Source organism: Apus apus, chromosome 1 (assembly GCF_020740795.1).
Source record: "Apus apus isolate bApuApu2 chromosome 1, bApuApu2.pri.cur, whole genome shotgun sequence".
NCBI classification, from domain to species: domain Eukaryota; kingdom Metazoa; phylum Chordata; class Aves; order Apodiformes; family Apodidae; genus Apus; species Apus apus.
Window position 1 is genome coordinate 3,760,703 of NC_067282.1, and position 12,153 is coordinate 3,772,855.

At 46.0% G+C, this 12,153-nt stretch overlaps 1 protein-coding gene across 2 annotated transcripts; it reads right to left on the reverse strand.

Annotated features, from left to right (window-relative positions):
• Window positions 1-1,876: 1,876 nt before the first annotated feature.
• Window positions 1,877-12,061, reverse strand: KCTD21 (potassium channel tetramerization domain containing 21). 2 transcript variants are annotated; one of them, XM_051608043.1, is made up of 2 exons: window positions 12,025-12,061; window positions 1,877-3,458 (listed from the first exon to the last, which is right to left on the reverse strand). In XM_051608043.1, the coding sequence occupies exon 2, from the start codon at window positions 3,426-3,428 to the stop codon at window positions 2,646-2,648; it is 783 nt and encodes a 260-aa protein (XP_051464003.1). In that variant the 5' UTR covers window positions 3,429-3,458; window positions 12,025-12,061; the 3' UTR covers window positions 1,877-2,645. The 2 variants fall into 2 exon arrangements, with proteins under 2 accessions (XP_051464003.1, XP_051464002.1); XM_051608042.1 differs by lacking the exon at window positions 12,025-12,061 and adding an exon at window positions 9,799-9,855.
• Between the last annotated feature and the right edge of the window lie 92 nt (window positions 12,062-12,153).

The following is a 12,153-nucleotide window of genomic DNA, read 5'->3' on the forward strand; positions in this document are numbered from 1 at the left end:
ATCTCAGAGGTCTTTTCCAGGCCTTTTCTGTGATTCTGTGACTTCTAAGAAATGGTGTAAGTGCTTTTACTGTGGGTGCTGCTACTGTCTGAAGAAAAGGGGACGTGGACAAAGGGGTGGAGTAGATGCTTTAGATTAAGATGTGCATAGTGCTTCTGGGGACTCCTCTTAATGTGCCTTTCACCAGAAACTGCAGTAATGATTCAGCTCTCCCAGGGAATGTTTTTATTTTGCTGGAACAGAATGGAGCAGTACTGATCCAAAGCTCTGTATCTCCAAATGAGATTTACGCCCGCTGCCCTTACCTTTGGACAAACTCAAGCTGACAGGAAACAAATTACTACAGGTAAGTATTGCTTTAGTTCTGACATACAAGAAACCTTGTTACAGATAATTTAAAATCTATCCTCAAGGGCGTGGACTAAAAAGAAATACTGCCAACAGCCCCCAAACACTCTGTTAGCATAAATCCAGCAAAGGTGTATCTGTTTCATGCCATAGATTTGATGAAAGAGGGTTCATGTGTGGTATTTTACAGATCATAAGCATATTACCCACATGTATAATGTCCAACTAACTGGCAAACTCATGCCAGAAATAAGATTCCCCCAGGAGTTGCTTTGCTTTGTCAGTGGCATGCAGCAACCCCTGGAACAGATTACTCTCGCTCTATAATTCAGGATAGAGATGGGGAAAATAAAGAGTTCTTCCTGATGCAACTAGAAGAATGCAACTAAATAGAAGCATACGGTGACTCAAGCTGGAATCTAGCCACAAAATCCTGTTTACAATCCTCAACATTCACAAACCTTGCCAGGTTTAATGGTTCTGAGGGCTTCAAGCCCAGTCAGTGCCTCCTAACAACAGGGTCCCATGTATATCATGCTGGTTTAGCACCAAGACAGACAAGGGAAGTGGTTTGTAACAGGCTGCCAAGAGCTGCAGGATGTGCATTTTAACCATCAGCATGCTGGCTTGTGTTGTTCATGCAATTACAGCTTAAGACAGTAAAAATGTGTTTATCTCACTGTTTTTACAATGCCCATTCCCAGGTCACCTTAATGTAATGACTGACCAGTGACTTTGGGAAGCAAGAACACAAGAACATGAGCAATACTGAACTTTGCAGCCCTGTGCTAATCACTTTTGGAAGCACTAACATTCTAAAGGCAAAGCTTGATTATTGCATTTTTTCCCCCTCTATCTCTTTAGAGATTACAGGAAATGTTCCAGAGGGTCTCTCATGCACACGTAGCAATCTGGTTAGGGAAAAACAACCAAGATATTTTAAAATATAATTATCTGAGAACGAGCCACCTTGAACGTGGCACAAATGATGCTCAGAGCTAACGTGCAGCTAGTAGGTTGTGATCTTCATTACTGCACAGACTGGGCGTGTGGGAAATGGCTTGACCATTGTCATCACCTCTGGTTTCCCACTGGTTACTTCCAACAACCTGACGCTGAAGCAGAGCAAGCAGGTAAAATGCTACCTTAGTGACCTGACCACTTCACAATGGTGTAAAAAAATATGGCTCGATGCACCAGGATGGGAAAAGTGAGCACTGGTTTTGTAATGAAAAATACTAGGTGTAACCTGATGGGAATGTTGTCTTTTCAGGTGGAATCCATCCTACCCAGAGAGAATTCCATGCACTCCAGGCACTGTTGAAGGGAGTCTTGCTCAAAAGAAGGCCCCGTCCAAGCAGAAGAGGCTCAGAAGATATTTAGGGACCTCTGGCCTCTTAATGTCTCCACCTTGGAAGTGTTTTCAGCAGCATCCTCCAGACAAATTGTAAGAGAAAAAAAAGGACTAGTTGTCTTGGATGCCTTTGGAATGTAAAAGTAAAGGTTTAAGAGCATCCAAAGCAAAGTTCTCCCACCAGCCACCATCTTCTCAGCCTGTAAGAACTCCATTCTCTCTTCTGTGGGTTCCTTGGTCATTGCCTGTTCCAGTCACATCATTCCAACACAGCTCCCCTGAAAGCTGAACAGAGCAGGGGCTTCTTCACAGGGTTCAGAAACAAATCAGCTTCAGATGGTGACAGGGACCCTTTGTTGAACTCAAACAGACAGGATGGGTTGCTCACTTGCAGTTTGAACCATCCTTTACAGCTATATTGAGCATGTGCATGCGGGGAGGCTTCTCTGCAGATCCAACCAAACTTCCTGGATGCTTTTCAGAGGTGATATGGGAAGACATGGAAATGCGTTCCCCGGGCTGTCCACTGTGCTGCAGCTCCATGGCAACTTGCACTGCATCTGATCTCCAGATACCTTCCAACCCGTGATTACTGAACCTTCACATCACCCTTGCAAGAAAGGTTAGAGATCATGCCTGTTTTCCAACTGGAAGATGTATGAAGGACTGAAGTTAAGTGATTTTCCCCACAACTGGACAGCAGGTCAGGTGGAGGCAGAGACAGACCCAATTCTTAATCCAAGCACTAGACAATATTCCTTCCATCTAGAATATAGACGTATTCCCAAAGGCTGTATTGGTAAATACATTAAAGGAAAATCATCTCCCTGTTAGTGACTCTTAATCCAGATAAGCATGATTCTGAATTAGGCTGTAAGTGTGTTTTAAAGGGAAACACTTAACCTGTGTTATCTCCATGCTGGCACCAGAATTAACATCCATCCTATTTGTACCGAATTAGGCGAATAATCTTATTATTCATGAAATCTGAAGTATGTGGATGAGAAGAATCTATGCAGAAACCATCACTCATGGCTATTTTTAGCACTTCTTCCACAAACACCTGGAAACTATTGATTTGCTTATTATCTGGCACCACCCAGAGTCTCTTTAAGTTCTGCCGGGTGTACTCCTCTTCAGGAAGGCCTTCCACACTTGCAACCCAATCCAAAGTCAAATGGTTGGGGTCCTGCAGGTAGCTGGATATTGAAGAGAGGTTTCCATTGAAGCAATAGTAAAGTTTGGAGCCAAGAAGCTTCAGGAACAGACATGACGTGGAGAAGATATGAGCACTGAACACTTCCATGTTGGAGGAAGACAGGCTGTAGATCTGGGGCGCTTCTCGGACGGTGAAGTGAACAGTTTGGGTCTTCTGATCCAGGGTGATGTTGAGCATGGCATTCTTCTCTGCTTTAGAAAGCTCCACCTCCTTCTCCTGCAAGGCTTCAATCAGGGGCTGAATTTGATAAAAGTCTACCTCCCGCCGAAGCAAGCCCATCTCCTGGAAGTCTTCAGGGAGGTCCAAGTGAGAAGTCCGTAAGAAGTTCAGGATATAGCGGAAGATTTTGCCGTCTCTGTCGATGAAGCAGTTGCCTTGGCTGTCCTTCTTGGTTGGGATCTTCCCACTAAACATGGCCCCCAGCATGGAGTCTGGAAAGCTAGTCAGGGTGGACAGAGAGGTGGTATAGAGCTTTCCACCAACATTGAGTGTGATGGGTTCTGACATGGTGGAAAGGTCACGATGGTTGGACTAGTTCTAAAAAAAATAAAAATAAAAATAAATAATCCAACACCACACATTGAGCTGCATTTACCTGTTTGAAAAGTTAAACTACAGAGGTGAAGAGTCCTAAATATATGAGGGTAACTTCATGGCAAGAATTCATCATAGAAATTAGAAGTGGGGAATTACTTTTGGAGGCTGTGTCTTGGAACAAGCATGAGGATGTTTTTTTTCTCCTAACAGACTTAGTTCAGTTTAGTGCCAGAAACGACAAGCCTTCCAAAATGGTCCTGCTACAAGTGCAATCTCTCCTATGAATGCCTGCAGCAACATGACTGCTGACTTCAAAGCAAGAGTTGTGTCCTGGGCTCACCTGATCCTGTCTCCCTTGTGAACAGAGAGTTTAGAAGGGAAAAAAAAAGGACAGGACAAGAACTGGACACATCCCAACATCTCTCATGGCACCCGGAGATATAATTAAATCAACAAAGCTGTTGCAGCAGGATCCCCTGACACACTGGAGTGCAGTCATCCTAGCAGGGAGCTAACAAGCAGTGCTGCTGGGAGCAAGACACAGTCTGCAGGTTTTAAAAAAAAAACAACAACCAAACTTTCTCCTTCCAACGTGCTTCACCTTAGGAGACATTTCCTAATGAATTTGGGCCATATCCCAGCTGACGTCGTTCCCACGCAGCTTCTCTGCAATCACCTGAGATGAAGAGAGGAGGCAGTTTTATGGTGCAGATAAACACCACTGCCTCTGGAAAGGACAGACCTTCCTCTGCCTTCCTCCATACCTTCCTTCTCCCTTGTGCTAGGTCTGGCACTTAGCTGTCCCCACAGTGAGCCAGTTTAGGGAGAAAAAACATCATTTTCTATTCAGGATGTTTTGGCTACATAGAATCATCCTCGTTGGAAGGGACCTTGAAGATCATCAGGTCCAACCAAACGAATGCCAGGGCTGGTGCAAGTGAAGAGGAAGGGGCTGTGTAGCCCTGGGGCCTCCTCATTCCTGCTTAGCTGAGGACCTGCAAATCTGTTTTCCCTTGTTTGCTGAATCCAAATCAATCCACAGTTCATTCCCAGTTTTATTGCTGACTTAATCAGCAGGAAACCCATCAGTGTTTGCCTGCAGAGGCAGGAGGTAGCTCTTGCTGTAATAACTATGGCCATTCAACAGAAAGCTGCCAAAAAGCTCCCTTAAAATGAAATTTAATTTAATTGCAGGCATATTCCTAGTCATGGAATAACCACAACTATGACACTATTATCAGGCCCAGAGTCACAGCAAAATACAGATAAGAAGAACATCATCTTCTGCTGGAATATAAATTCTTTTATGGCTGCCAAAACTCAAATACTGGGGGTAAAAGCATCCTAAAATACACCTCTAGATAGCAAACACAATTGGCTGTGAAAGACTCCCTGATCCTAAGGCAGTTAATGAACAGGTCAAAGGAGAATCTGTGTGCCACTTCTAGTTTAAAACTAACATTCCCCTTTGATCTTTAGCCCACTCCAGCCCTTAGCACACGGGGTGTATCTCCTTGCACAATAATTAATGGAAAAAAGCAGATCTCTAAACCCACTGACTGCTCTGCCTGCTGTCCCTTAGTCCCATGTATCCGACAGAACTGGCAAATAAAGACCAACACAACATGCTGTCTAGACCCGTGACCAAGGACCAGCCTTGTGACTAGTCTCAGCCAAATATACCTCAGGAAAAAAGATAACTTGTTCCATTGCTGCACTCCCCTTAGCACTCTAGTCTCAGCCTACCTCCCACTTGTGAAGACTTCCAACCAATGTAGAGTCAGGAGCTGTTAAAAAACTGATCACATAGAGGCATTAACTGGTCTGACCCTGTGGGATGAGTGCCTGCCATGGATTTTTGCAATAGGTCTGTAAAAGTGTTGCTACAAGCCCAATCTGACATTCACAAAATGTCAGACTAAAATGGATTTTACTTTTTTGTCACATTTCATCAAGCAGAAGTGTTCCCTACATCCCCTGCAAATACCACAGCCTGTAGAAGCTGACAGTGACCCCAAAGGCCGTGTTCATTGCTTCCCATCTCTGCTACCATTTAGGCTGCTCTAAACTGCCCACATTTTTCTGTTCTTTCACATTTTCAGATTTTGGAGCCCAAGCCTGGTTATCTACACCACAGAAGTAGTTTTCTCATGCCCTCTGCCAGTCTGAGCTACAAGCAGAGTGAGATGTTTATGTGAACATGACAGCCTCCACCTGGCAGAGCCCATTGCCCAGAGTCACAACCTAAAGACCACTGGATGGTCCAAAGACACAGATTTTAATTTCAAACTTGACATCCACCTTAGGTTTATTTTGATCCAGAGCCTTCTAAACCATGTGAATGAGAGGCAGACATCTCAGTCCAACCTGAGCAGATAATGTTAAAATATCTTTTCTGTACCAGTAGCCTCAGGAGAAAGGCTGCCAACAAAATATGGCAGTAACATGAGCTCTTTGAAGCTGAAGACCATGTCTATGCTGCCAGGAAGAGCATCAGGAATTGGACCAAGCTTTAGCTCTGGTGTTGGGGAGTTGTGAGTGTAGTAGCACAGTTTGGTAGATGCAGTGTTACCCCCTCCCTGTCTGGGCTCTGCCCCTCTCCTGCCTCTGGATGCTGCACACCCTGACAGTTTCACCCTGCTTCTGGCTACTCTGCAGTCTCCCAGGTTGGATTTTAGTCTCCCAGAACACCACTTTTATTCTGGACCTCCCCACTGCCCCCGCACTGGATTGAAATTCCAACATTTTAATGATGCAAACATCTGGCTCGCTGCTAAGGCTGCAGGGTAACAGCTGCTGTTCATAAAGTGGAATGGACAGTGAATCATCTGCTGTTGCCTAATTCATCCCATCACTTGCAGGTTTGTATCTTCACAGCATCAATCTGATGCTCTGGCAACCTCAGAAGACCCAAAACCACAGCACAAATGAGCACACATGCTGGTTTCATCATCAACCCAGACTTCATGCATTGACCAAGCAATGTCCTTGACAGTAGCTGGGGAAAGAAAGTCAGTCTTTGCTGCTTTCTTCTTCTTAACTTGATTAGGAAAAAAGGTTTTTCATAAAATCATAAAAACAAAAATTAAATGTTTTGGTAGTTTTCTCTCTTTGCTGATCCAAACAGCACTTTGCAGTCCCTACCCCCAGCCTGGGTGCTTTGATAATGCAATATAAATGTTCTCCAAGAATGCAGCAAGGGAATCACTTCTGCTTGGTGGCATTTCTGCAGAGAGGAGGTACCAAGAGAGCATCTGACATTCGACATGGGTGGCTGTAACCTGCAGTCACCAAGGCCAAGCATGAATTGGGTTAGGGTTCTTGGAAGCAGAGAATTACAGCAAAGCCTTAAAATTCATTCAAATTAGATCAGCTGAAGATCTAATTGGAGAGTTGAAGATGCAAATTTGGCTGAAGAGGGCAGGATTAATTTTGTGCTTTTAGGCTTGTGTTTAAAGACGTCTTCCTTTTAAAAACAGATGTTTTTAATATGGGGGGAGAAATCTGCAGTGGATTTGAAGTCATAATCTTTTCAGGTGATGTAAAGTGAGAGAAACCAGCACTGGTGAACTTTCTGGAAAAGTCAAACTCCCAAACAGAAGCTGCTGTCTGAGCATCTGAGCATTTCAGCTGAGCAGGGCTTGTAAATTTTAACTTGGGTTTTACTCACAGGAGCATCCTCAACAGATGCACAGAGAACATTTCTGTCATGACCTTCCACTCCATGAGTTGCAAATCTTTGGTTTGAATCAGGGGGTTGGCACAGCAAGGAGTTATAAGGGTATAAAAGAGCACATGAAATGACAACACCTCCTTGTTTTCTCTTACTGATGCCCTCATGTATTTAGAACCATCAGCTCAGCTCCTTCATTATCCAAAAACACTTCCTTTATTTAATAATTTTAATTGTAGAACAGCTTTGGATAAGGTTACTTCCTCTCTTATGCATTCTTCACATTTAAGAGCCCTTTAATTAGCTAATAAATAAAATTCTGTGTACATAATTTAACTGAGTGCCTGTTTTGCCCAACGTGGCAAAAAAACCCAAGTGTACAAGTAATCATAAATAAATAAATAACTATTTGCCAACATAAGTAAACTTTAAAGGAAGGGCACAAATATTACTTTGTATTTAACCACTCTGAAAAATGGGTACAGCTCTAGAATATCCTTTTTAGCCAAAAAATGCAGTTTAATGGAAAGCCTAATGTTATAAATATGGGTAGATGGTTTTCAAAAATATGCATCTTCCATGAAGACATATATATATATATATGTAAGCCAATTTTAACAGCATTTTTCTGTTTTCTTATTCAGATAAAAAGTGAATATTTTAGATCATTCCAGTTAAAAATAAATCTACCCTGAAACAGCAAGTTTATGAAACACCAAAGAGATATGGCATACCTGGTTCTGTTTACCAGTCTCATTGAAGATTTGAAGGAAACTTCCATTGCATTAACAAAATAAAGATTAATACCAGTATACCCAAAGCTATAAATACAAGCAGGGCAGAGAGAAGATACTAAGCAGATCAGAAAACAAAACAAGAATTTTTTTTTATTTAGGAAAATGTGTAGCAATGCCTCAATCTTACTGACAAGAAAAGACAAATACAAGTATTTATTGGGAAAATATTGATTGGGAAAAGCAGCAGGGATCAATTGCAAACACAGATTTCACTTTACAAATGGCAGGGAAGTAAAAGGAATCAATCCTTTGGGATTTCAGAGGCAACATCTAAGACAGGGTTAAACAGGCTGATCCTAGTGTCGTTCAGAGGATCTCATTAATGAAATCAATTAAACACAGAGCAGTAAAGTAAGAGCAACCTCTAATTTGGTAGGAGTGTATCAAGATGAGTTGTTAAAACAGGGTTTCCAAAGTCCATCCCACAGGTTGCTTAAGGCCTCTGAAGCCTTTATGTATGGCATGAAAGGCATTAAAAGTTGCAGCATCCCCTGAGAAATGAGCTGATGGATGCGGTGACAGCAACAGGGCCTTAAACAGTCATTGCCCCTGGTTTTAATTTTATACAGAACTTAATTACACTCCTGGTAAATCTTATAATGTAGCCTTCAGTAGCCCACCCATAAAACATTGCTCCATGACCAAAACTTTGGCAAACCTACATTTCAGGCAGTGAAATATATGCAGCTTCGTTAAGAAATAGTTGAGGGGTAACAACAAACTGCAAACTACACACACAGAAGGGAAAAAAAAAAAAAAGACAGGAAAAAAAAGAGATTAATTATTTAGATCAGCACGATGAAGGATGCCTAAGTGGCAATAAAATTAAAGCAAGCCAGGGACCATTTCTGCTAAGCATCAGGAAGGGCAAGCAGACTAAAAACCTCTCAGGCTTTTTGAGTATTGCCCAAGGGAGCTGGTGAAAGCCAGATCAGCTGGGTGAATGTTAGGAGAGGCTGATCAGGTAATGCATTATAGGAATTATTCTGCACTAGGAAGGGGCAGGATTGATTTCAGCTAAAAAAGGAAGTATGAAAAAAGAAGTATCTGGGCACCTGTATGGCAGCTGGGGACTTGAAATGTGGTTCAGCAGGAGCAGAGGGTTGTTTGGAGGTTGGGGCTCCACTCTGCTTCATTAGAGTGCATGAGTGGTAAACACAGAACCAGGCAAAGATCCTTCTTTCTGTGCAGTGCTCCTTCTGCTTTGGGTTTTGCCCCAGATCCCCCACTTTGCTCCATCACATCTTCCTGAAACCCACGTTCTGGTTTGAGGCCAAAATCCCAGTTGCTGCGAAACACCCAAGTCTTGAGAAAAAAACACAAAACCTTGGTGGAGCTGTGAACTCCACATCTGGACACACACAGCCCCGTGGCACTTGCTGCCATTACACCTGCAGACCAGTTTTGTGCCTTGTCCCTTCCCAAGGGGACAGTTCCACCCAGGAAATCCAGACCCTCAGCTACCAGTCTGTGCCCTGCTGTGCTATGGGGACAGCAGAGGAGGCACTTTGATGCAGGCAGGAGTCAAAAATAACAGCACAAGGACAACAAAGGAAGGGCAGAAACAAAATAAACAGTATTCTGGGGATTAAAGAAAGTTTAAAAAATTCAGGTGACCACTCACCCAGCCAGCAGCAGCCAGCAGGTACCAGGTGAGAGCTGGGTTTAAGGAAGGATTTGGTCAAAATCCATCATAAGGATGGATTCACCCTCCCTTCATATCCTCCCAGTGCACATTTATTTATCTCAGCTCATCCTCAAATACAGAAGGTTAAACATTTGCCATAGGGTTTCCACACCCTACATGCTTATTTATAGTCATCTGAGAGAGGAAACCCCATGTTTTCCCTTTGCCGCGGGATGGACCCACCTCATTTTGAACCCTCGGTTGAATGTATCAGCCCCTCCGATAATGCCAGCGCAGCACTTTTACCTCGAGGTTTGAAATTCCGCCAGTGAAGCCGAGTGTCGTGTCTGCAGGGAGCAACAGATCCCGAAATGCAGCACTGGGGGCTTTTTTTTGGGGGGGAAGCGGCTGCTTTTTGTTTCGGGATCGCTGTGAGCCGCTGGAAATTTCCAGCCAGCGTTTAGGGAAAAGGCTGCTCCCCTCCGAGGCTGGCACGGACGGGGGGCACGGGTGACCAGCTCCAGGAGGGGACTCAAACTCCCAGCAGGCACAAGGCAGGAAGCGACAAACTCGCTCTTCCCTCCTCGCTGGAAGGCAGGATCCGCAGGGATCGGCCGGAGGCTGCGGGACCCCCGACAGCCCCGCCGACGCACCTTGGGAGGGCAGCTGCTTAGCCCCCAGCCATGTGTATCCGTTTGTGTTTGATCTTCTGACTGTGCGTCGTTACAGACACACGCTCCTCTGCTCTTAAAGGGCTTTTTCCAGCCTTGGTGACGCTGTGATGCAGTGAAAGCGTGATTGGGAGTCTGGTAGCAGCCCTGGTCGGGTGTGGGTGTGATGCTGTGTGTCCATCCCTTCCCAGACCCATACCCTGATGCTCTGGAGCATCTCCTGGGCTGCTTGCTTAGGGATGCAGATGAATGCAGAAGGCTGTGTGTCCAGCTCTCTGCAGGCACTGAGTTTCAGCAATCAAGACAAGAGAGAAGATATGGGCAGGAAAACAGAGCTGGTGCCGAGTTAGTAAGAGGAAGGAGCAATATAAAACAAAGGTCGGGTTCCTCCTGAGAGAAGAGGAATGAAAGGAGTGCACAGCAGGGAGGAGGAAAAGGAAGGTTAACAGCTACTGAAGAAGAAGACAAGATGGAGGGGGAGAGGGAGCACAAAGCCAGAGGGAGGTTTGGAGAAAAAAAGCCAAAGTGCTGCGGTGCTCAGTGTTCTCCTGGTGAGCCCTCTGAGCTTGTGCCAGGCAGGGCCTGCCAGCAGCTGCCAGGAGGGAGCCCTTTCAGGGCCTCCTGACAGCCAGAGCAACACTTCCTTCCAAGCAGCTGATACAACCCTTTGTACAGCCCAACATACCAATTTCATGCCAGCCCCAGCAAAGGGTTTAACTGATTTCTAACGTCTGGTCCCAGCATCCGCATGGGGATCACTTAGCACCCCTTGGAGTATCTTCCAAATACTCTTTCTTTCCTGGACTGCTTCACAAATGGTAGACCACCCTGCATCCTGCTTGACACACACAGATGGATAGGGGGGTTCAGACATCCAGCATCCACCCCATCTCCCACTGACACTGTCATTTCCAGGGGGCCCCTGCAATTAGGAGGCCAGCTAATTGCCACCAGAGATGCAGCTGCAGGCCAGCAAAAAGCACTCAAGAGAGAACACTAACGAGGTAGGTGCCATCCAGAATTAGACCCTCCACAGGTTGCAGCTCACGCACATCACCCCTGCTGGCTGCAGCTTGGTGGGACACAGAGCCAAGCCCCAGGTCTTGGAATATGGGCTTAGATTTGCTAAAACTGCTGCAAATCCTTTCATCTTGGAGATCACAGAATCCCAGCATGGTTTGGGTTGGAAGGGACCTTGAAGATCACCTGGTTCCAACCCCCCTGCACGGGCAGGGACACCTCCCACCAGCCCAGGCTACTCCAAGCCCCATCCAACCTGCCCTTGGACACTTCCAGAGGGGGGATATCCACAGCTTCCCCGGACAACCCGTGCCAGGGTCTCACCACCCTCACAGGAAAGAATTTCTTCCAAATATCTAATCGTCATCTCCTCTCTTTCCGCTGAAAGCGGGTGGTGGGGGGGGTGTGTGTGTGTGAAGTTTGCAGAGCAGGGTGGAGCCCTTCCCTGGGTATGTTCCTCCCCTACCCAGCCAGGCATTTGCACTATTAAATCCGCTTAAAATACTAGCACAAAAAAACCCACAAACCCAACCCCCAAGCCCCCGAGCGGTGGGTCTCACATCCCCACCGCATCCCCCAGCGCTTCCCCAGCGAGCAGCAGCCTGACCCCCCGGCTCACCCTTCCCCCTCCCTCCCCGTGCCTCAGTTTCCCCACCTCGGGGAGGGTGCGCTGGGCTGACCCTGTCCCTTCCCACATCCCCAAGCCCACACACCGGGCGGATCCCGCCCCCCCTTCCCATCCCATCCCATCCCATCCCGTCCCCGCCGCGGTACCCACCTCCTCCCCCTCCGGTCCCGGGCCCCGTCGCTCGCCGGGAGCCGCGGGAGGAGGGAGCGGGAGGAGGGAGCGGGGGGCGCGGCCCGGCCCGGCCCCGCTGGGATTTGTAGTTCTCCTCCTCCTCCCTCG